The 25,389-nt window shown below is 35.9% G+C and overlaps 1 protein-coding gene across 4 annotated transcripts in view; it reads left to right on the top strand.

The window, feature by feature from the left end:
• The window catches only part of Blzf1 (basic leucine zipper nuclear factor 1), a 31,724-nt gene extending 8,909 nt beyond the window's left edge, over positions 1-22,815 (top strand). For 3 of the 4 annotated variants that reach the window (XM_010633979.2, XM_010633978.2, XM_010633977.1), the window contains exons 3-7: positions 2,259-2,698; positions 4,013-4,212; positions 6,596-6,724; positions 8,502-8,721; positions 12,588-13,870. In XM_010633979.2, coding sequence (XP_010632281.1) covers positions 2,259-2,698; positions 4,013-4,212; positions 6,596-6,724; positions 8,502-8,721; positions 12,588-12,773 — 1,175 coding nt within the window. In that variant the 3' untranslated portion in view covers positions 12,774-13,870. Of the gene's footprint in view, positions 1-2,258; positions 2,699-4,012; positions 4,213-6,595; positions 6,725-8,501; positions 8,722-12,587; positions 13,871-17,997; positions 18,046-22,295 lie in introns of those variants that run through there. The other variant, XR_004517965.1, reaches the window with a different exon arrangement.
• The last annotated feature ends 2,574 nt before the right edge of the window (positions 22,816-25,389 follow it).

Here is a 25,389-nt window from a genome sequence, read left to right as displayed (position 1 = left end):
TCCTTTCCTTATCTTTTTCAAAGCAGAATCTGTCTCAAATGTATTTTAGTTTACATTTCATATTGAAGAATACTTTTATTCAAACATAAAAATATTTTGTTAAATAGAGCACATTAATTCCGTCCCAGATAATTTTCTCCCTTTTAGTGTAATTCAGTATTCCTACATTGTCATTTAAACAAAACAACCTATTAAATGAAAAAATAGTCCTATATAGTCTAGTGATACTTTGTTGTTGTTGTTGGTGGTGGTGGTGGTGGTGGTGGTAACAGGGATTGAACTCAGGACCTTGCGCTTGCAAGGCAGGCACGGTGCCATTGAACTAAATCCCCAGCCCTCTAGTGATATAATTTTAAGAGTTGTGTAAAGGAAAAAAAGTCAGAGTTATGTTTTATAACATTAATAAAGTTTCACCCTTTTATCAATATCCAGAGTTTGCAAGGAAGTATTTAAAGACTAATAATAATAAAAGCAATAGGACCTAACATTTGTGAGTGCTTACTGTGGCAAACACCATGCTAAACATGTTTACATGTATTCTAATTTACTGTTAAATATTATATGAGATAATATGAATTGAGTATGCAAAAGAATAAAACTACATAAGGACATAAAGAAGAGACCTACTGACACATTACAGAATAATTTTGGAAGGCAGCTTGGCAGTACAGATCTTTACCAAACCCTCTAATTCTCTTCTTTGGATTTTTTTTAACAAATATTTCAAGTCAGGTGTTGTGGCATAAGCCTATAATCCCAGCTACTTGGAAGGCTGAGGTGGGAGTAACCCTTAGTCCAGAAGTTTGAGGTCAGCTCTTGGGAACATAGCATAGATTTGTTCACTAAACCATTATTTATTGTGGTGAGAAATTTTAAGTAGTATAAATATCCAGCAAAAGGATAGATTATGCATATTAACCTAAAGCAATATGTGGTGGCCATAAAATTTAAAATACGAAATTATTGCAAAACATAATATGTTAAGCTTACAAAATGTATTATGATTACACGTATGTAAAATATTGAAGGGTAGTTGAAGTAATGAGAAATGAGTAAATTTTTTTACCTGTACATTTTAATACTGTCTTTCAAAATTATGATAATAAAAACCAGAGGATATGTGGTTATATGTAGGATGATGACCTGTTTTATTTTGTAGTTTTTGTATTGTATAATAAAATAAAAGATGAAGGAAGTAAGTTCAGTGAAATAGAAACCTAACAAACCTCAGGAAAGTATTATTTTTTTTTTTTTAGAAAGTATTCTTGTTAGATATTTTCTTTGCAGTAAAACAACTTTAACAGTACTCCAAACAAGTTTACCTTACCATTTCTGCAATCCTTTGGCTGGAGAATTCCATTTCAAGAGTCAGAATTTGGGAAACAGGATGCCAGCAGAGTTTCTTCTTTAATGTCTTTATGATGTGTGATCAAAAATGTAGTGAACACTGCTGCCAAGTGCCATCCAATAGAAAGTCAGGCATATAATGACATTATAGTATGTCCTTATCCACTTTTTCACAGGATCTGGTACCACACAACTTCTGGCTCTTCTCCAAAGCCAAAATGACAATGAAAGGTAAATGTTTTTAATCAATTCAGGATATCAAAGTAGCCATGACATTGCAACTAAAGAAATTCACAAAAGAGGACTTCTAGAATTGCTTCAAAAAGTGGCTAGAACAATGGGGGATAAGTGTGTTCAAAGAGAGAGAGAATATTTTGAGGAGAATTAATGGTAATATGTCTTTTACTGTAATGTTTTCTAAATGTAAATATTCTCTGTATTTTTATTATGCCTAATATCTACTGCTAATATGTATTTTTATATTTAACTAGCATTATTGAGTATTTGCCTTATGTCACACAATTAACCTTATCACTTGTCTTACCACAACCCTGTAGTTTACTGTCTCCATTTTGCATATCAGGATAAAGAGATTAATGGAGGATTAAATTATTTTCCTAGCTCTTCAGCACTAGGTAAAAAAAAATTATTTATCTAGGGTCATATTGAAAAATAGAAGTCAGAACTTAATACCATGATTCCCATTGTCTTGCATTTTCTACCAAGACATAAGCCATTAACTTAAAGTTTGAGCTTGTAAGTCTTAATTGACACGTGACTGTTTTGAAAATTACTATTTACTTTGAATTTTTTCCATTGCCAATAATTCTGAATGCAGGGCAAAGCAGTCTTGTCATCTTCTTAACATTACTTCTTAGTAAGTAGTTCATGTTTTGTTTCCCTTTTGTTAGTTACCCTGACTTCAACCCCAATCCGAGGAGCAGGAGATGGAATGGAAACCGAGGAGCCACCTAAGTCTGTTGAAGTCACCCCTGGAGTCCAATCCATAAAGCATCACATTCTTCAGAGTCCACGAAAGAAAGCAGTTCCCTCAGAGAGTCCAGGAGTTCTTCAGCTGGGGAAGATTCTCACTGAAAAAGCAGTGGAAATTGAAGCTGTACGAATATTTGTTCCCAAAGCTGCTATAACTCATGATATCCCCAACAAAAATGCAAAAGTTAAGTCTCTGGGATATCATAAAGGAGAATTCCTTGGTCATTCAGAGGGAGTTAAAGAACCTAGAAAGGAACTCTCAGAGGTAAAAAATATATTGGAAAAGCTCAAGAACTCTGAAAGGAGGTTACTACAGGACAAAGAAGGTCTTTCAAACCAGCTCCGGGTGCAGACAGAGGTAAGAATTGCCTAATTGCCTTTAATGAGTATTCTTACACCAAGGCCTTCTAAGCCTGCATTAGAAAACTTTATTTCTTTGTAGAAATGTCATTATCCTAGGTTGTCATTTATCTAAAATGCTTCTTAAATTTCTCATGCTCTCTCAATGCTTCTTACTGATTGTGTAGAGATCTCTGGATGAGGTGCTTTAGACAAGATCACCTATAAACCATACTAGTAGGTTACCATTATATACCGCCAGCCTAAGTCAGGCTTTGAAGATGATGAGTGAGCAGTCCTTGTTTTAAGGATTCATAAATTTTAAATATCTTTGCCCCGTGTATATGTGATATATGGAATAAAAATAATGGTAGAACAAGTTATTGCATCTTCATTAAAAATGAAAAAAAAAAAAAAAAACCAAAACCCTGTAGTGCTTGATTGTGTTGCTTTAATCTTTATGTCTTACTAAAATTGACTTAGCCCTCCCTTGTTTTTCTGTGAGACTATACATTTTTTTACTAGATGGTGGTTTTTGTTGACACTGTGGTTAGTGGTTCTCATCCATATACATTTTTAATGTATTTAATAATATAATTTTGTATGTCTTTAATTTCTGAATACAAATGTAATATGTACCTATCCCTAAACATTTTAGAAAATATAGAAAAATATAGTTGAAAATGGTACTACCTACAATGTACCATCCAGATAGAACTGTGTACTGTATACATTGGGTTCATTTTATCTTATAACCTACATTGTTTTAGTTATTTATGTTTTCCTATGTCATCATTCTTTCATAATTATTAGTTGCACTAGTGGTATTCAGAGGCTACAGCAATACCTGTTATTAACATTTGCTTTAATTTTTTTGCTCTCTTCAATAACAGTATAAAGAATTGCCTATAGCTATCCTAGATTACTTCCTTTTCTTAAATTCCTAAAGATGAAATTCCTAGGACATAAAAGGATTAATTTATAAATGTTGAAAGAAAAACCATGTAAAACATTCTCCTTTTTTTGGCAAAATGTATAGATGTAGTTTTCTGATTTTTTTTTCCCTTTATGTGTTGAGTGGAAGCAGTTTATTTTCATGATAATGATTTGTACTTTATTACTGAAGAGGCTCAGTTTATAACCACATTGTCTATAAATAGAGATTATGTTTGTATATGTTACAATGTAAATATTAAATATTACTTTCTGATACTTGCTTTAAATGATGGAGACCCAAGTTATACAGAAATATAGTTTTTCTTTCATTAATTTTCTTCCATTAAAGTAAGTGATATTACTTTGAGCCCATGTTAGTTATGTTCTTCTCTTCTAGGTTAATCGTGAGTTAAAAAAGTTGCTGGTGGCTTCTGTTGGGGATGATCTTCAGTATCACTTTGAACGTCTAGCCCGTGAGAAGAATCAACTTATTTTAGAAAATGAAGCCCTTAGTCGAAACACAGCTCAGCTCTCGGAACAGTTAGAACGTATGTCAATACAGTGTGATGTGTGGCGGAGTAAATTCCTCGCAAGCAGGTACTTCCTATTGTAAATAATACTACTGTCTTAGTTGTTTTTCCTTCACTGGGACAAAATACCCAACACTGCAACTTGAAGGAGGAGAGGTTTATTTTGGCTCTTGATTTCAGACCATTTTGGGCTGCCCCCAAGGCAGAAACAGGACGGCAGAGGGATATGGCAAAGGAAAAGGGCAGCCAGGAAGCAGAGAGAGAAAGAAGAGGCCAGAGACAAGAACAAGTCCCCTTCAGATCATGCCTCCAGTGGCCTACCTTCAACCAGGTTCAAAGTCAGCTGTGAACCCATGGATGGATGAATCCTCTGTGGAATTAGCACTCACGTGATCCATTCACCTTCTAAACACATGAGGCTTTGATGTGTTTGGGAACACATGAGGGAACATTTTAGATACAAGCTATGAAAACTTTATTTCCTAGGTTTTGTTTGTTTATAATACTGGGAGTTTCACGCTGAGCTACATCCCCAGCCCTTTATATATTTTTTTATTTTGAGACAGGCTCTCACTAAATTGCCTAGACTGGGCTTGAATTTGTAATCCTCTTTCCTCATGCTCCCAAGCCACTGGGATTACAATGATGTACTTCTGAGCCTGGATTATTTCCTTTGCTTCTATCTGTTGTTTGATATAGGGTGAAAATTTCTAATATTGTCACATTACTTTATTGTTTAATATGTAGCACTTTCTCTCCTCTGAAGGGGCACAAGGTCACCCTAAATGGAGAAATAAGAATCCTCCCTCATTCTAGAAATCTGCCCTTGTGCAGTGTTTAAAACCAAAACAGAATGTTAAACTCAGACAACTGGTAAATGTTAAAATCGCAAAAGGCAAAACTAGATTATTTTCTCCATCTCCCATCTGCAGAACTTAAATATTGTTCTCAGTCCCTGAGATAATATATTTGCATTTATATTTATTCGTCTGTGTAACAAGCTTCCCAACCTTTTTCTTCTCATGCATAATTAGTAATTATAATATTTTTATGGCATACTCTCTAACACAGGTTAAAAAACACACACCTAGTTTGGGAATGTAGTGCAGTTGTAGATCACTTGCCTAATGTGTATGAATGACCAGGGAATCACTGATTGTAATGTATACGTTTTCAGGAAATGTGTACATCGTATATGAATATTAGGATATTTTTAGTAGTTGATTATTCTGTAAAGTCCTTCATTTATTTGTTTTCTAGTTGTTCCAGTATAGTATGCTATGTTTTAATAAAATAACTATTTATTTGACATGGAATCAAAGTTACTTCTTACTAAACACTTTTAAAAGGGAAATCATGCATACACATACACAGATACCTCAGTTCTCAAATTTGATTCTTTCCGTGATTCTGGTTGAAAACCAAATCGGACAAGAACCGAATCAAATTCAGGGGTTAGGCTCAATGTTGACCTTACGGGGAAATTTGATTCAGTTCTGGTTCAGTTTTCTTTGTGATCAGAACTGTAGAGAGCATTGAGTTCATGAACCAAGGTACCATTGTATGTTACACCGATTAACTTTCTGGACAACACTGATCAACATTGATAGTAACAATCTAGACAATAAAAATTATTGTTTTATTTAATGTCAAAATTGTTTTCATTTAAAGAAATTCAGTAGTAACTATGATCTGAGACTTTTAAGTTTTAAGATTTTCAGCTGATTATTCTTTAACTTTTTGCTTCAGTTGTATCGATAGAGGACTGGTTAAATAACAATGAAAAGAAAGCATGAGACTGATTTTCTTAAACTGGAAATGAGAGAGCTCTACATGTACTAAGATGGACAATTTCAAAGATAACTGAAAAAAGTATGGTATAGAAAACTTTGTATTAAATAATCCCTTTTTGTAAATAATTTCTTAATTTTATTTTTTAAACATTTATGTTGAAATACATATAATTTTTGGGGAAATTATGTAAGAAACTATCGGTTACACATAAAAAAAGCAGGGGTATGTGAGGCAGAAATTTAAGCCTTGACCTTCCTTTCAGAGAAGCCATCCTATATTAATGTTTTTCAAGGAGCAAAGTGTAGTAGAGTAGTAGAAATAGAATTCATTTTTGTTTTCCTCTTAAAATGTTTCCATATTTTAAAAACATTTAATTTTTTCATCAAATAACAAGCTGCAGTAAGATTAAGGTAAATTCAGAAGTCACTATATAGAAAAATAAAATGCTTGTGTAATTTGTCATTTTGTAACTGAATATTTCAGCTGAATGCTTTTAATCAGCTCTAAACTTGTAAATATTTTAAAATAATTTTTAGTGAAATATTTAAAGCTACACAGAAATTTGACTATGTTAAATCTTCTTTGTTAATATATTAACTTCTGTACATGGTTATTGTTGGAGAGTCTGTAGGTAAGATTTTGGTCTTCTTTTTCAGGGTAATGGCAGATGAGTTAACCAACTCCAAAGCAACTTTACAGCGTCAAAACCGTGATGCACAAAGTGCTATACAAGATCTTCTGAATGAACGGGAACAGTTTCGTCAGGAAATGATAGCTACCCAGAAGTACAGCACTGCTTTACATTCTAAACTTTTCTGGTTTCTCTTGCAGTTTTTTTGTTGTTATTGTTGTTGTTTTGTTTTGTTTTTTGAGACAGGGTCATACTATGTAGTTGAGACTAACCTGGAACTCACTATGTAGCCCAGGCTGATCTCGAACTCACAGCAATCCTCCTGCCTCAGCCTCCCGAGTGCTGGGATTATAGGTGTGCGCCACCATGCCCAGCTCCCAAGTGCTGAGATTAAAGACAAAGGCGAGGGCCACCAGGCCTGGCTTTTGCAGTTTTTTTGTTGTGAAAATTTTTTAAGTTTTTTTGTTTTGTTTGTTTACTTTTTTGCTTTGAGGTGTGTGTGTGTCTGTGTGACTTAAATGTACATAATGCTTTGAGTAGTACTTTAAAATAGATGCCCTAGAAAGGAGGAAGTATTAAAAGAATAAAAAACACGATTCTTCTCACATTCTTAATTGGTGAGAGAATTACTTATAATAGAAAAGATGTCTGAACTTAAATGCAGTTTTTGGTTATTGTTACAGTAGTTTCATATAGTCTTTGGTAGAAGCCAAGGAATGCAGCTGTCTTGTGTGGGATCATTTTGAAGATTCTCTATGGTGTTAGCATTTGTTTTCATATACATATACTCCAGAATTACCAAAACTGATAGTATCCCCCAAAAAATGTGCAACCTTCCTTAAAAGCTTGTACTTTTATGAAATTTATTATTATGATAATCAGTATGAGTCAGACTAAATGACATGGAAAATTAGAAAAACAAAGCACAAAACTGTGAGAGGAAACTTAACAGTATTTAAAGGGAAATTCATTACTTTAAATGCTGTTTAGTAAAGAAAGATCTCATTTGTGATCTAAGCTTTTTAATAAACGCAGAAAGCAGAGTAAACCCAAAGTAAGCAGAAGGAAGAAAATAATAAAATAAGAGCGAAAGAAAGAGAGAGAGAGAAAGAAACCAGTCTAATTAGGGAAACAAGATTCACACTATCAGGAATGAAAGAGGGTGTACACTTCCAATTGTATAGACAAAGAAAAGATAATAAGAGGGAATATCATTCACAACTGTACACCAATAAATATAATTTAGACAAAGTGTGCAAATTCCTTAAAGGATAAATGATCAAAGACTACTCAAGAACAAACATAACATGAACATCCCTGACTTATTAAAGTAATTGAACTTGTAGTTAAGAACCATCCAGCATAGGAAATTTCAGGACTTAATAGACTTACTGGTAAATATAACTAAACCTCTAAGAAAAAAATCAAGTTCTTTTGGAGTATAGAGAAAGAAAGAATAATTCCCACTTCATTTTTTGAGGCCAGCATTACCTTGATACCAAAACCAGACACATTATAAGACAAGTACAGACCAGTAGCTCTAATGAATATAAATGCAGAAATCTTGAAGAAAATTTTAGTGATTCAACTCGTGACATAAAAAAAGTTTACATATTATAACCTAGTAAGGTTAATCTCAGGCATATAGGTTGGTTTAGCATTCAAAAATCAGTGAATGTAACTCACTGAAAGAAAAATCATAGATGTACACAAATAAAATCAGTTCCTATACTTAAAGTAGTATTTCTTGAGTGTTTTCCAAGTAGCCTCCTGACTGACAGGTGCTTTTTGTAGTATAAGTTATTTATCAGACCTCTTGAACTCTGAGGGAAAAGGTATTGAATGATTTCAGAAATATGCTCATGTACTATTGTGGATTTTTATATGGTGTCCTCTCATTAATGCTCAGTGTCCATGTGTGTTCTGCGCAGATTTTTGGAGGAGCTCTTGATTTCCTTGCAGTGGGGAAGAAAGCAGACTTACTCCCCTAGTGCCCAGCCTCACAGCACAGCAGAACTGGCATTAACAAATCACAAGTTGGCGAAAGCAGTACATTCTCATCTCCTGGGAAATGTTGGCATCAGCGATCAAAAGAAGATTCCATCAACAGTTGAATTCTGCAGCACTCCAGCTGAGAAGATGGCTGAAAAGGTAAAAGATTGTATCTTTTCCGATCTAGGGAGCTGCTTTTATGATCTGTGGAATTTTATTACTCTTGCCTCACTGAAAAATGACATGTTCTAATGGAATGTGCTTGGCATTTGGAATTGGAAAATACAGGATCTACATATAGGTTTTATCTGGTAACTCGTGATCTTGGAGAAAATTATTTCCTTCTTTGAGCTTAATTTTCTCTAACATTTCTGCTCTATTCTAAGGAGAAAAAAATGTGTTATTAAAAAGGTCCTTTTTTTTTAGCTAACAGATCATTGATAGTCCTTTTCTTCATATTTATTTTGAGAAAAAATACACTGTAAAATTTTTAATTTAGTAATCACTAATAAATTAAATAGGTTACTTCCCATCTAAGAAATTGTTTAATTCCCACAGATAGATGGGAATGTGCCAAATAATGCAGAATCAAATAATGTACATCAAGTACATACATCCCTGGAAAAACTCAGGATCCATGCAGGAGATGTAGCAAATACTTTGGACCCGAAGTTTTATGATGATAACCAAGTTCAACTCCATAGCTGGGAGTGATGGTGCATGCCTATAATCCCCGATCTCAGGAGGCTGAGGCAGGAGAATTTAGAGTTCAAGGGCAGCCTGGAGTACCTAGCAAGACTGTCTCAAACCGCACCCCCAAAAAGGGCTTTTAGCACCCATCTCCCATGTTCCTGTCCTAAGCCTGTCATTCACTAGAACTGTTCCACTGTTACGATACTGATCTCTCTGTGATCCATGAGCTCAGCTTCTTTTCTATCTAGCTGTAATTCCTTTATCTGACCACCCCTCATCCTTGATCATGTCATTATTTTTAGTCCCTTGATCTCTATGTTTTTCACTCATTGCCTCTCCCCATTTCCTATCTTGCCTAGACATCATTCTTTTTTTAGACTTCATTCTAGACTTCCTTAATCCTTCTTCCCTAGTGCCCTGAGAACTACAGTAGTTCTTTGTCAATTCAGCTGCTTGCCTTCTTTATTCTGATACCGATCAAACTACTACCATACAATCAGTAGAGAATTTTCATTCCTAATTCATGAGATGGCACAGGTCCTTGCAGTCTCCCTTGATATCTAGAAGCATGCATCTATGATAAGAAGCATTACAGACATTTAGTCCCCAAAGCATAGTTAACATCCCAGCTCGTCATTGCCACCCCCATTCCTGTTGTGCCCATTCTTTCTCTGCTTTTTCCCCTCCTTTGGTTTAAGAACATGCCCAAATGTCATCCATCTAAAACACAGAAATAAAATTCCCTCCATTATAAGTTCCCTGGGTGAGGCCTTATCACCTTCCCTTCCCAGCCAGCTACCTTGGACACATACTTCTTGCTGCATACCGTCCATTCCTTAATTCTGACCACCACTTCAAAGTGAAGAACACTACTAGCCTGACTGTTCTCACAGAGCACTCATATGAAGGTCAAGAGTATTTACTTTATGATTCTGTTATGTTTTTCTTTATCAAGTATTTCTTCCTTGGAACTCTCATCTGTAACATTACTATTTCCTGGCCTTCATGCTAACTCTCGGAGCTCTTTATTACAGACTTTTTTTCTGCCTTTAGAAGTTGATGTTCCTTAGGAACCTGTTCCCACCATTTTAGACATCCTTCATTTCTGAAACAGCGTATTCTCCCAGATCTTCGCTACTCCTGGGCCCACTCTTTCTCAGTACTTGAGATGGAGGGGGCATCGTCTTTCTGGGACCGCTCTTGAGACCTTCTTCACATCACGTACTTTCTATATTCTTATGATACCAATAAAATAAAATAAAATAAACTTTCTGTAGTCTCTAAGGACTATCCTATGCCCTGGGTTTTATGCCTGTGAATTCTCCACCTGAGATACTTTTTTTCTGAGTTCAAGAGACTTACATCTAGCTGCACATTTCTATTAGTTCTACTCACAGCTAAAAATAGAATACCCTCTTTCCTCCTAGGTATTACATTTGTACACCCATCTCCCCCCAAAAAAAAAATCTCCTATATTCCTTATCTTAGTGAACTATACCTACTGTGTATGATATTTTTAGGATTTGATGAAAAAATACCTACAAAGCCCATGCCAGTTTCTAATACATAGCAATTTCATAATAAATGGTAGCTGTCATTCTTATTTTCTTCATCCCCCAATCCTCTTGACTTTACAAATTTTATTAGTTCCTCCTGATTTGTTCCCTCTCCCAAGCTCAGACCACCAGCCTCGCCTAAAGCAACAATCCCCTCACCAACATTCCCTGCCTCATTTCTTAGTTGTTTCTAACTCAGTCCTCTACTCTGTTGCCAGAGTTACTTCAAAAATGCCCCCATATCATTATTGTTATTTCACAGAGACTGTTGTAGCTCCTACCCCTAAACACACCTGCCTTTCTCCCTGGACTGCGTTCTCAGCACCTCTCTGTTGCCTGGCCTCTGCACAGCCTGTGTAAAGCAGCATTCCCTGCATCTCACTGGCAGATGCAGCTTTGCCTTCTCTAAGCTGCCACTGCCCTTTGTTCACATATATACTATAACCCTATAGCACATTCAATTGCAATTGCTTGATTCTCCTTTCCTCCAAACTGTATGCTGCTAAGGGATAGGAAATGTCTTTTTATCATTCCTCAGGGTCTGGCATAATAATGTTACACACAGGTGATCAGCTGTTTACTGAATGAGTCAGTACCTAAAACTAAATTCATCATCTTTATCCAAGACCTTGTTTCTCCTCCTCTGTAATTTGCTTTGCTGGGAAATTATGTCACTGGATACTCATTCACTGCCAGTAGCATTTGGAATAATTGACCATTCCTTCTCTCTTAAAATACTATCTTCCCTTGGATTGTATAGTCCTATACCTCCCTAACTTTTTTCTGACCGTTCTATTTAATTCTCAGGCCTTGGTCTAGATCGCTTTGTTCTCTCCATTCTTTATCTCTCCCCATTCTCTTATGTAACAAAACTGACAGCCCTTCCTCCGTAGTGTCTCTTGAACCTTTCCGCCCCATTTCTGCAAGGTGCATCCTCTCTTGGATAATTGCAGTAACCTACCTTTGGTGTTCTTCCCCTATCTTCATTAAGTCCACCCCTTTTCCTGTTTTCCATATTTTGTATGGCATGATCTGCCTGAGAGGCACTCCACTTAATCCTTCCCCATCATCTTCAGTCCAAATTCAGAAGTCTTTTTATCCATAATAGTGCCTCGGTCAATTTGCTTCTGCTGAATTCTAGTGTTTCTGTCTTTGAAGACTACTCATGTAGTAAATATGTATATTTAGAAACTCTTCTTTTTCCCCTCCAAATTCATTAATAACTTTGAGGTAAGCCTTTCATCTTTGCTCGTCCTCAAACACTTAACCACATTCACTTGAAAAAATAGAAGGATCTCAAAAACTAAACTGAACAAGAAATGTCTAGTTGAAAAACAGAGGTCCAAGCCAGGTGTATAGTACACATCTATAGTCCCAGCTATTTGGCAGGCTGAGACAAGAGGATCGCTTGAGCCCAGGAGTTAGAGAACATCTGATCAACATAGTGACAGCATACCTTTAAAAAAAAAGAGAGAGAGAGAGAAGAGAAGAAAATAATAAGGCACAGTGGCACAAGCTGGTAATCCCAGCAGTGTAGAAACTGCGGAAGGATGATCATGAGTTCAAGGCCAGCCTGAACTATATAGTGAGACCCTGTCTCAATCCCTCCCCCACAAAAAAATGAAAAAAAAGAGAAATAACTTCTCAAGTTCCTCATTCAAATATTATCATTTATCCATACCTATGAGGTGAAACTTTACAGTTACATATCAATGAAACCAAAGGCTTTTCTGGTTCATACCGCAAGCATCTGACATTACCTCTCATTTTTCTTAGGTTCTACGCATTCTGGATCCAATTACCTGTACTGAAAGCTCTGCTGACAGTCCGTTTTCTGAGTCTTCAACAGCCACATTACTTGCTACAAAGAAAAATATTGGGCGATTTCATCCATATACTAGATATGAGAATATAACTTTCAATTGCTGCAATCACTGCCAGGGAGAACTCATTGCCCTTTAACATTCAGTGTCGGAGACATGTCTATACCGAAGAGTCGTTATTATTTGGGAGCTTGGGTTCATATCCTCTTTCTATAATGTGTATCCACAGAGATTGTTTCATGTACTGGACTCCAGGTTACCCTGTTTTAATAAATATCTCAGGTAAGAAAAGAATGAAACTGTCTTCATATATTTAGAGTAGAGAATGCTTTCCAGACAGCGCTCAATGTTTATGCTAACAGACTAAATTTATAATTTTATGCCATAAATTCTTATTTATCTTACTAGATATTTTATATGACCTAGTTTCATTTTTGTACACTAAATTCAAAAACAACCATGAGTCAAATATGGCCACACTTACACTACTGTATAACCTATATCTGCATTGCAACAGCGAAGCTGATTAGATATAGCAATGCTTATTTGGCCTTCAAAGCCTCAAAAAAGTTTTCTGACCCCTATTCTCCTCACTTTAAGGGAATAGCTGAGGGGGTAAGCAATAGGTGGTGGTCCCTTTATGGAAACTTTTTCGGCTACAAAATAGGTTTACGGAAATACTGAGGGTGAAAGGGTTAATCTTTCAAAAGTAAATGCTACAAAGAAAATAAATATTTTAGTGCATATTAGTAAGTACTTCAACAAAATGTGATCTCAAGTTGGTTCTTTAAAAGGGACTCTGTATTTTGTATAGATACAATCTGATATATATGTGTGTGTGTGTGTGTGTGTGTGTGTGTGTGTGTATGAATGAAACAGATTCTTAGCCATTGATTCATTATGGCAAACATCTCAAAAGAGGAATATTTATATTCCTGAATATTTATAGTGTACAGTAGAAATGTAGGATCAGGAATATTGTATAAACTCAAAAGTGCAATCCATCAATTAATATATATTTTGTAATATAAATTTATTATATGGTGAAACATCATGAAATGCCCTTTTATTGGCCTTTTGAAATATTCACAAAGTATTTATGCTGAACTATACAAACTAAAGTAGCTACCAGAGAAATCTTCAAAAGACAAATCTACTCAAATAGTTATAATATTTTAATGTTATCTTAAAGATTTTTTGTGGTCTAACTCATACAATAAACTTTTCTACTTCCTTTATTGTGAATATTTCTTTCCTCCCTTCACAATTTGTGCTTTGATTCCAGTCTTCATCTAGCTTTTAATATTTACAATGGTTTCTTTACCTTTTCCTTTTAGTTCACTTAGTACAAAAATCTTTATTACCTTAAATTTGGGAATGATTTCTTGCATATGACACCAGAATCATAGACAATAAAGAAAAAAAATTGATAAATTGATTTCTTTAAAGCCTTTGTGCATCAGGGGATGTAGTAAAAGGAACCCAGAAAATGAGAGAAAACACTTGCAAATCATTTACCTGACAAGGGACTAGGGTGTGTGTATATATATATGCACGAAGAACTCCTACAACTCAGTAACCAAAAATCAAACAACCTAATAAATGGGCAAAGGATTTGAATAGACAGTTCTCTTAAAAAGATACACACATCACAGAAAAATGTAACACAGATAGCCAGTAAGCACATCAAAAGAGTCTAAACACCACTCATCATTAAGGAAAATGCATCTGTAATCCCAGCTACTCAGCAGGCTAAGGCAGGAAGACTATGTGGTCAAGGCCATCCTGGACAACTAGGTGAGACCCTATAAGAAACAAACGAAATCAAGTCAATATCACTTCATACCTATTACAATGGCTGTTAACAAAAGAGTAAAATGCCAAGTGTTAGCCAGGGTGTAAAGAAAACCAAATCCTTTGCCAGTGGAAATGTAAACTAACAGCAGATATTAAAGATAATACAAGTTCCTCAAAAAATGAAACAAAGCAAATTTACTGTATGGCTGAGCAGTTTGACTTATAGAAAGATACCCATAAGAACTGAAGGCAGAGATTGGAGTAGATATCTGTACTCTAGTGTTCATAACAGCATTATTCACAGTAGCCAAAATGTGGCTATAACCTAAATGTCAATAACAGGTATAAAATCTAGTCTATACAATGCAAAAGAATCTAAGTTTTAAAAGCAAATGCAATGTTGATACATGTAGATAAACCTTTAAAACATAACACTGAATGAAATATGTTAGATACAAAAGAACAAATATTATATAACTATAGGAATTTCCTAGGAAAAAAGCCATAGAGCCAAAGTACTGCTTACCAGAGATTGGGGAGAGCCTAATGCATAGTTTTGTTAAATGGATCCAATGTTTTAGTTCAGAATGATGCAGAAGTTCTGAGATGTACAGTGGCAATAGTTGTACAACAGTTTTCAGTGTACTTAATGTCACTGAATTACAAATTTAAAACTAAATGAAAATTTTATGTATATTTTACCACAAAAAGAAAAACTGTAAATATTGTATATATACTCATAGCCAAAACTCTCTTGACATACTGATTATAATTGTTTGTTTACGAGTGTCTGTAAGAATAATACAGATAGCAGTTAATGAACTAAATTTTGAAAAAAAGATCTTAAATCAACCTTAATGAACCAGAAAAAAGACTAAACCCAAAGCTAAAAGAAGAAATTAAGATTAGAGTGGAGACAGAAAAGAGATTAGAAAAACAATGGAGAATCTAGGATATCACAATTGGTTCTTTGAAAAGATCCACAAAATTAACAAACCTGTAGCCAGACTAATAAAAAAATGAGTGTAGGGAAAAATGAGATATAGGCAGGGAAAGAGTAAAATAAAGGTCTCATTAAGCTTTCTGGCAAGGCCTGACTAAAAAGAGTTAAGACTTTGCTAAAGAGAGCAATTAAGAGAATAAGCTGGAGAGCTGATAGAGCGGGAGGAAGCCAGGTACCTTCACTAAATTAGCAGCCCCTGCAATAAAATGCAAAAGAAACAAAGGGCAACCACTTACAAGAAAACTCTCATTTAGTATATAAAAAAGTACACCTCTGCCCTATGCATATATTCTCATGCTAGGGTCATGGTATTCACACATATCTCCTTAATCGCTAACTCCAAGACTGACCTTGTGCGTAAGACTCCTCATAACCTCCCCCTAGGAATCCCAGAGATGCCCTGACAAGGATGAGTGGGAAGGAGAGAAAGTCAAAGCCCACCTAGGAATACCCACATAGCATTGACACCCAGGTTAGGGTCCTGTGGCCTGGGATCAAAGACAGTCCAGTGAAACAATCAGGTTGTGACAAGTTGTGATCTGGGAGGGAGGTCTTTAACACCGGACCAAAAAAAAAAGCTGAGGACAAAGGTCCTTGGGTATCTGGTCCAGAGCCTCCTGCCCACTTCTTAGAGTAGCTTTCGGTCTTCTGACTTTTCCTTCTCACAAATAAATTGTCTTCCCTCTTAAACTTCCTTTAATTCATTACTAGTGCTGAAGTTATGATCCCAGTTGGCTGCGAGCAGCACTGTGGTGCATAGCCTGGAAGCAACATGAGTAGCTGAAATCAGAAATGAAAGTAAAATATTAAAACCAACTGCATAAGAAAAAAGAACTGTACATCAATAAATTAAAATAACCTGGATGAAGTGGGATAATTCCTAAAATGATACAGTGGAATGTACAAAAATTATTACTGTTTCTACAACTGGAATCTCACTAAAAAGCTTTTGCACAGCAAAAGAAACTACCAACAGAGGAAAGGGACAACCTAGAGTGGGAAAAAAATTTTGTCAGCTGATCCTCAGACAAAAAATTAATATCTTGAATATGTAAAGGACTCAAAATGTCAGATGTCCCAAAATTTAAAGACCCAATCCAAAAATGGACATCTGAAATGAACTGACACTTCTCAGATGAAGAAGTAGAAATGCCAAATATACGAAAAAATGCTCAACATCACTGGTCAGTTGAGAGATGCAAATTAAAATAACAGATTCCACCTCCAGAAAGAATGGCTATTATCAAGAAATCAACCAATAACAAGTGAGTGCTTGTGGGGCTGTGGGAAAAGGAACCCTTACAGTGTTAGTGGGAGTGCAGACTGGTGCAACCACAGTGGAAATCCCTCAAAAAACTAAAACTAGAGATCCCATTTGAGCTAGCTATTCTTGGTATCTTCCCAAAAGAATTAAAGGCAACATAACAGCAATATATGCACAACCAGCAGTTTGTAATAGCCAACCCTTGGAAATAGCCCAAATGCTCATCAATCGATGCATGGATAGATGTTTTTTTTTAATAAAATGGAGTACTACTCTGCCATAAATAAGTATAAACTTGAGACATTTCTAAGTAAATAGATGGACCTTCAGACCAGACTCTTAAGTGAAACAAATCAGTCACACGATTCAAATATCATATTGTTTCTCTGGTGTGAGAAAATGAAAGTGTGAATAAGGACCACAATGTATGATAGATATTATGAAGTAGAAAATGCTCAAATAGAGACAGGGGAACTAGGAAGGGGGAGGGGAAAGGGGTAGAAAGGAAAAGAGAATAAAAGGAAAAATCGGAAATAAAGCTTTTATAAATGAAGAGGGGTTGAAGGGAGGCAAGGGAATGAGAAGAATCAAGATTTTCAAAAAAGAAAAATCAAGATATATCATGTACATTTACAAATTCCCTGAAATGAATAATCATTACATCTATCCGTAATGCACCAATAAAATTAATTGTAAAAATTATTAATATTTCTCTATAACCCAAAGAGAATACAATTCTATTTACAATAGTAGCCAAAAAATAAAATAAAATACCCATGAATAAACAAAAAAGTGAAAGACTTTTACATTGAAAACTACAAGATATTGCTGCTCTACAAGCACTTCGGTGTTCATTCACTGGGCAGTATTATTAAGATGTCAGTACTATTCAAAGCAGATCCACCGCGGAGCCCTACTAAAATTCATTTCTTGCAAGACTGGAAAAGCAGATTATCAAATTAATGTGGAACTGCAAAAGTCCTGAGTAAGTAAAACAATGCATTAAAAAAAAAAAGAAAAGAAAAGGGCTTACAGTTTCCCATTTTAAATTTAGCACAAAGCTATCAGGATCTAAACAGTATGCTACTGGAATAAAGATAGACACGTAGATAAACGAAGTAGAATTGGGGTGGTAGGTTAATTTTCAACAAGGGTGCTGAGCCCATTCAACAAGAAGAGAATAGTTTCTTCCACAAATTGGTGGTAGGACAACTGGATATGCATGTACAAAAGAGGAAGCTGAACCTCTGTGTGCCACTGTGATGATATATAGAAATATATACTTTGGTTTTGTTCCAGTTTCGTGGCCGGCACAGAGCTCTGAAAACCCTCATAATCTCACAGGAGGTACGTGTCTTTTTTTTTTTTCTTTTTTTTGCTTAGGAGGTGTCTTATTTGAGAGCTCAGGATGAGTGCTAGTTCCCAAGAGAACTAACCAAAAGATCAGAGAAACCAAACTTCCACTCCACCTTCTGACTTCCAGGGGAGAGAAGGTTTCTAAAGGTTGAGTTGATATCCAGGAGCCAGTGATTTGATCAATGATATCCTCTCAATGAAGTCTCCCTTCATAAAAATCCAAAGGGACAGACTGGGAAAGCTCTCTAGACTGCTCAACACTTGGAGGTACATGGGAGATGAGTCACCCAGAGAGTTCTCTCCTCTTTCACATTTTGCCTTATGCGTCTCTCCCATCTCACTATCCCTGAGATATATCATTTTTTAAAAATAGATGAACACTCTAGAGTCTCACTGAGTTCCATCAGCCATTCCAGGATGTTACTGTGGCAACTGTTGACCTGGGGACAGACTATTATAGACAGCTAAGCTAGGCAGAAATACTATATGCAGTCAGACGGAGAGAGGCCCTCAAGAGAGTCAGGATGATGATACAAACGCATGACAACTATGGCTGGAGGTGCGTGTGTCAGAAGCCAGGCCTCAAGATAAAGACAAAATGACCGGGTATAAGGTAAGTGGTTAATATGTGGTCTAATGAAGTATACACAGACATCAGTCACCTCTGTGGGTGACCAAGACCCTTGGACTCATCCTTCCTGAAATGTTGTTCTTCCATGTACACTTGCTACATGACTTGCTTTCCCATTGGCTCAATATTGCCTAAGTGACTGTACTTAAAATCTTATTGGTTATAGCCATGGCTATAACTCATGTTGTACCCACATGGTATGTTTTATAAAACTTCCCCTGAGAAGTGAGGTCCTCAGCCACTCTCCTTCAGGTCCCCTCCTGCCTCTTAGCTTTATCTTTCCCCTCAATAAATATTTCCTATGAGATTGAGCTCATAAGCTGTTGGGTACATACTGACTCCAGATGGTATCAGAATTGAATCAAATTATAGGACACCCTAATGATGTCTACAAAGAACTGAAAAATTACATGGTAGGGAGAAAACAAATACCTGGAGTCAGAAGTGAAAAATTGAGAGTCAGAGCATAGAAGACAAATCTTTTTTATTATTATTATTATTACTGGTGTTCATTCTACCTCACACCATACACAAAAAATTAATCAGACTGTATCAATAATACAAATATAAGAGCTGGAACTATAATACTCTTAGAAAGAAAAAGATTTCATGACCTCTAAGTGAGCAGTGAACTCAGCTATGATACCAAGTCTTTATATGTTTTGTTGGTTATACTTCTCTGCTGTGTTTAAGCCAAGTTAAAGTGAGACCTGTGATAATTAAAATTAACCTCATGTTATAAATTAAGTTCAGTTTCCTCAGGGCTTACTTTTAGAACCATGTGCAGAGCTTCTTAGTTTATCTTCCAGTGTCATCTGCCAGGATGAGTCTCAGTCTTGCTTGACCACATGGTCAAGCTTCCTTGACTACATGGGAGACTGGTTCACTGTTTTTCATGACTGGTTTAGGTATCTTTGCGAGTCATATAGAAATCTGTCGCTTCTATCCAGAACAAGCATCCTTGTTCCTGGCACACAGTCATTTTGATTTTTATGACTGATTAGGAAGAGACAAAAAAAGAGTTGTACACAACAGCTGGACTTCTACTCAAAACTTTATGTTAAAGGTCTTTATGTCTAGCAACCTGTGAGACATGTAAGGTACTCAGGATTTTAAAAGTCTGGAGATGTCACATAACAACTGTAAGTCACATGTTGTTAGAATACAATTATATAACAATTATAAAAAGTTTTACAACCAGAAACAACTTTCTTTAGGAATTCATAAGTAAAATAAGATTTTTTAAAATCTTTGAATGAAGACCTGAATACTTGGGAAACACAAATATATTTAATATAGAGGGAAGCTAACAATAACTTGGATCACAATTATACATGGAATCTTTTTTAATATATTTACTTAGTTCTTACACTTAAGACAGCATTTAGATTTCTTTAACAGGTCTATAGGGTGTAGCCTCCCTGACAAGGATTAAGGAACATCTTTAGAGGCCTTATAAATTTAGGAAACAGTGCTGCTGACCAGAAGTAGACTTACCGCACAATATATTAGTGTGTCTAATTTATACAATAACAAAAGATTTGTTTAATCAAAGCCAATATATGTAGATCCGTTTTAAATGGAAGGACCAAACAGAGATATCAAATTTTGTTCATTTTATGTGTTTAAGAAATGGATATATATTTTATAAAAGAGAACACCCATTAGTTACTTTATATGTGTTAAACTCGTGTAGTTTTAACTTTATGAGCTTAACTGTGAGGCTTAGACTTATAGCATACCATATATATATATATACACACACACACACACACACACATACAACTAAATATGTTATGTCATGAACTGAGATAATTGTTTATTTAACCAATCACAAAATAATTACTGAAAACATTTCATAAGCCAACATTTTATTTAACTTTTAAAACTCAATTTTAGTAACCAAAAGTAACAATGAAAATCACAAGAAACTAAGTACAATATGCAACCTTTGTTTTTAAATCTAGTTTTGTAAGTTTAACCAAGAGCATCTTAATATCTTTAGAAAACCTCACTGTTTCAGATACAGAAAACATCAACTTTTAATTATAACCAACTTAAATATATTATATATCATTACTTTTAAAACTCAATTTTAGTAACCAAAAGTAACAATGAAAATCACAAGAAACTAAGTACAATATGCAACCTTTGTTTTTAAATCTAGTTTTGTAAGTTTAACCAAGAGCATCTTAATATCTTTAGAAAACCTCACTGTTTCAGATACAGAAAACATCAACTTTTAATTATAACCAACTTAAATATATTATATATCATTAATCATTAATCCAAGAAATGGTCTCATCAGTGGATAGAACTGAACAAATTTGTTCAGGCAGCTATTCTTTGATCCACAATGGAGAGTGTTGGTCAAGTTTTCCCAAGCCCAAGGGATCCCCACTTAATAATCTTAACAATTAGTTTAGATGATTCATAAGAACCAATCATAACAGTTAACACATTTAAAGGTATACATACATTATACACACACACATATATACACACACACACTCCCAAGTTACTGTATACAAACATAGGCATTATATTTATAAACCAATTTTTGATATTATTTTGATTGACTAATAGCCTGAATGGAAACATCACCGACTTTAAAAACAGCATTATTTTCACCAGCTCATATAAATTAGTCCACTATTAAGCTATGTGAACCAAAAAGCACTTGGCCTAACATCATGAGTGTCTGTTTCTATATAAGCAACCTAAGTAGAACATATATTTGAAAATTCACATATAGACACATACATTAATCTGGATCATATATTACCTTTAGGTTATAACTTTATATTATAAATCCAAGGATTTTATTTGTAAGTGTCAAGTAAATTTCCAACCCCTCAGCCCCCATTCTGTAATGTTTTAAGTGAATTTGGCTACTTCCCAAAACCTAGACAACCAGTTGTTTTTTTTATGGGAAGCCCAAAACAGCCAGCAAAAAAAAAGAAAAGAAAGCTGGGCCTGGTTGCGCATATCTGTAATCCCAGCACTCGGGAGGCTGAGGCAGAAGGATCACTGTGAGTTTGAGACCAGCCTGGGCTACACATTGAGTGCCAGGGAAGTCTGAACTGTAGTGAGACCCTGTCTCAAAAAAATAAATAAATAAATAAAACTGATATGAGCACACAAAGTTTTAACAAAGCAGTATTGGGTAACTTAATCAGTTCAAATGAACAAATAAGAAACACATGATTACTTTTAAATCTTAGACGTACTGGCCAAGTTGAGCTGTAATAACCTGTTATAGGTTATAACTATAAAAGGACTAGTCACAACTTCTCAGGGGAAACCAATTAGCACAGAGATATCTTATAATAACATCAGAAAGAGACAGACAGTGAGAAAAATCCCTTCACACTGTGAAAGCAAGGACTGTTTAGAGGACCAGGCTGATGTTCATCTTAATTTTGCTGGAGCTGCTATAGTAAGTCGCTCCTCTGACAGTTGTTTCCCTGCATTAGAGTTACTACAGTAAACTACTTTTGCTAGCTGATCCCATTTTAAATGTATTATGGTAAACTTTTGCAAGCAGGAGACATCCCATGGCTTCTGAGGTTTAGTGGTTTTTGTTTTGTTTTGTTTCCTTATAATACAGGTTACAAGATAAGGGCACCACCTTATATCTCTTGTTGCTCTTTTTCTCCATCTCTCTCTGCCCACAACGGAAAGAGACTGAATCTCCAGCAATTCTGTGGGGCAGATTGACCTCAGTCGCACTCAGCGCCGACACGTCTACTGGGAAGGTATGCTAAGGGCCTTATGGATCGATGGATTTGGATTGAATAGTTTGAGGGCAACCAGGAGTGGCAGAAAACCCTCATAAAGATATTCCTTAGATTGGCCTCCCAGAGAGAGAGGCATAGTGGTGGCAAATGGCTTTTGTTTAAAGAAGGAGCAGAGTTTGGGGTTTTTTGTTTTGTTTTGTTTTTGTTTTCCTTTCTTTTATTTTCCCCTGAGCTGGAAGGTAGTGAGTGGTCATTCGAGTTCCAAAGCTAACTTCCTACCCTCTGAGAAAATTAGGGCAGGGGCCCCAAACATCAGGAACACTGGGGACCAGAGGAGCTTGAAATGTGGTCTAGGATCGCAACCTGGTTTGGGCCCAGAAAATTTATCATGACACGTCTGAGGGAGGGAGTCTGTCATAGCAGTAGAGAGAGAAAAGTCTATACCTGTAGTCCAAACCTTGACTCTTAATGGAGGCTTGAGAGGACTCTGATGGAGTTAATCTCAGGTCACCCTGGGAAAGGGGAGAACTGAAGAACACTAAATTTACCTCTCATCTCATGGAGGACAGTGCAGGTAGGGATTATAGATAAGTGGAGATTTCTCTGCTGATTATCTGTTGGGACTCAGCTTCCACTGGGGGCCTTTGAGTACCCACTGAGGAGTAGCCCAAATCAGGGTCCACATTTGCTTTTCCAGCTTTCGCCAGTTCCACAGAACTGGAGATCTGTTGCCAGAAGAAGTCCAACTCCCTGGCTGGCTAATGGTTTCAGTGGGAGATAAACCAGGAGGTGCTGGGGAAACTGTCCTCTGCTTTGAGAGTTCCAGTCTGATATGTGAGCTTTTTAAACTGCCCAGCAGCATATCCACTGTCTATAAAAAAAACAGAGAAAGAGTGTGAGCATGTGGTCTGGTCATTCCTCCATATTGACCCCTCCGTAGAGAGGATGGCACCCCTGTTGGTCACCAAAGATGTAATCAGCAACCTCCCCCTCTTCTGAGGTGAAGACTGAAGCAACAGGAGGTGTTGGGGAACAGCTGGGTATATGTGTAATTTAGTAGAAAGAACAGAAAAGACCTTACTAGAGGAAAGGGGCAAGAGGATACCAAGGAAGCATCAGGATCCAGAAGCTTACACACAGCTCTATGGAGGGCAAAGGGGCAGAGTACATGCAGTGGCTGCTTTGCCAGGCATCCCATTGCCAGTTTAAGTCTTCTGTGGCTCTACCTTCTCATGAAGCTCTGTCTCATGCTGCTCTTAGTAAACTTACTTAGTTTTGCACAGGCCTTTGCCCTTTGTTCCTTTACTTTTTGGTCTCAGTAGGTGTATATCCAAGAGAATTAAAACAGATACTGAAACAAATACTTTATACAAATGTTCATGGCTTATACAAATGTTCCTGGCTGCACAATCCACCTAACGTAGCCAAAAGTTGAAACAGTCCAAGTGTCTATCCATTGACAAATGGAGAAACAAAATTTGGTATGCATGTTACATACACAAACATTACATTAGTCCATAAAAAGGAATGAAGTACAGACACATGCTAAGACGTGGACAGATCTCCAAAACATGCTACATGAAAGAAGCTAGATACAAAAGGTCACATATTAATCTCATTTACATAAAATATCTACAATACGCAAATCCATAAAGCAAGAAAGCACAGTGTTTGCAAGGGGATTAAGAGAAGGGATTAGGAAGTGACTTCTTAACAGCTCTGGAGGGTGACAAAATGTTGAGGAATTAGAAATTGCAGTTGCATAACATCATGAATGTACAAAATGCTTTAAATTCTGTACATTTCACCCCAATAAAAAAGAGAAGAAAAAAATATGGTCTACTGAAGCAAAATTTGTCATTCTACAGTTCTTTTTAAATTATATTTATATCCTATCAAACACATATTAATATATCATTTAGAAATATTATTTATTGTCTATTCTAACATCTGGCTTCACCCATGTCCCAAATTTTGCCTGATTGGGTTTCTCCCATCTCTTTTTAAGACACAAGTATTTTACTTCCTTAGAAAATTAAGTGAAACATTTACTTCAGATGCAGATATGTGAAGACTTTGAATTGTTTCACAGATATTCTTACTCACCAGTCAAGTACTGTACTTATTATATGTTTAATTCTGCTGCCTACAAGATTTCTGGAAAGCATTAAAAAAAAAAGGAATGCTCAGTTCTATACTGAGTGTTGTGGAATGTGTTCTTAATGTCATTATTGGCTCTTAAGGATATATATAAACAACATAAGACAGCTATAATGAAATATTTAATGCCTGGTATATACTGAAATTGCTATCAAAATGGAGACAGGGATGAATTTTTGAACAAGTTCTCTGTGTTTTCTAATTTGTAGCCATACAAGTGGAGAGTTTGTGTGAAATGAACTGCTCTCATCTATGTATTCTAGTTTTCAAACCTGGAAAATAAAGACTAATGGTGGTGTCATAGGGTTGTAGTATTTATGTAAAACATTTACAACATACAGTACCAGGTGTATTATACGGTCTCAATAAAACTGGCTAATTTTCCAACATACCTAAAATTGTATTACGCATACGTTACTATCTTTTTTTAAAAGTAATAACAGGTGAATTACACTTGAACTATTATGTACCTTACCACAATTATTTATATCCAAATTTGATATAAATAAGAATTTGTATAACACATTGAAAAAACGCTGAGGAAGGCATTCCTTGGCCATGCATGATGGCATACAGCTGTAATCCCAGCACTCTGGGATGAGGTAGAATGGGAAGTTCAAACCCAACCTGGGCGATTTAATGAGATCCTATCTCAAAGTAAAAAATAAAAAAGGGACAGAGACTGAAGGCCCAGAGTTCAACCCCCGGTAGAGAGAGAGAGAGGAAAAAAAAATCATTGCCCAGGGCCCTATTGGCCCTCAGCCCTGGCTCTGATCTGCTGTGTTGGTGCTGGGAGCTAATGAA

Source organism: Fukomys damarensis, unplaced genomic scaffold (genome assembly GCF_012274545.1).
Source record: "Fukomys damarensis isolate Sample0158 unplaced genomic scaffold, DMR_v1.0_HiC HiC_scaffold_19, whole genome shotgun sequence".
Lineage (NCBI taxonomy): Eukaryota > Metazoa > Chordata > Mammalia > Rodentia > Bathyergidae > Fukomys > Fukomys damarensis.
The sequence above is the reverse complement of the archived record's forward strand: the minus strand, read 5'-3'. Positions and strand labels throughout refer to the sequence as shown.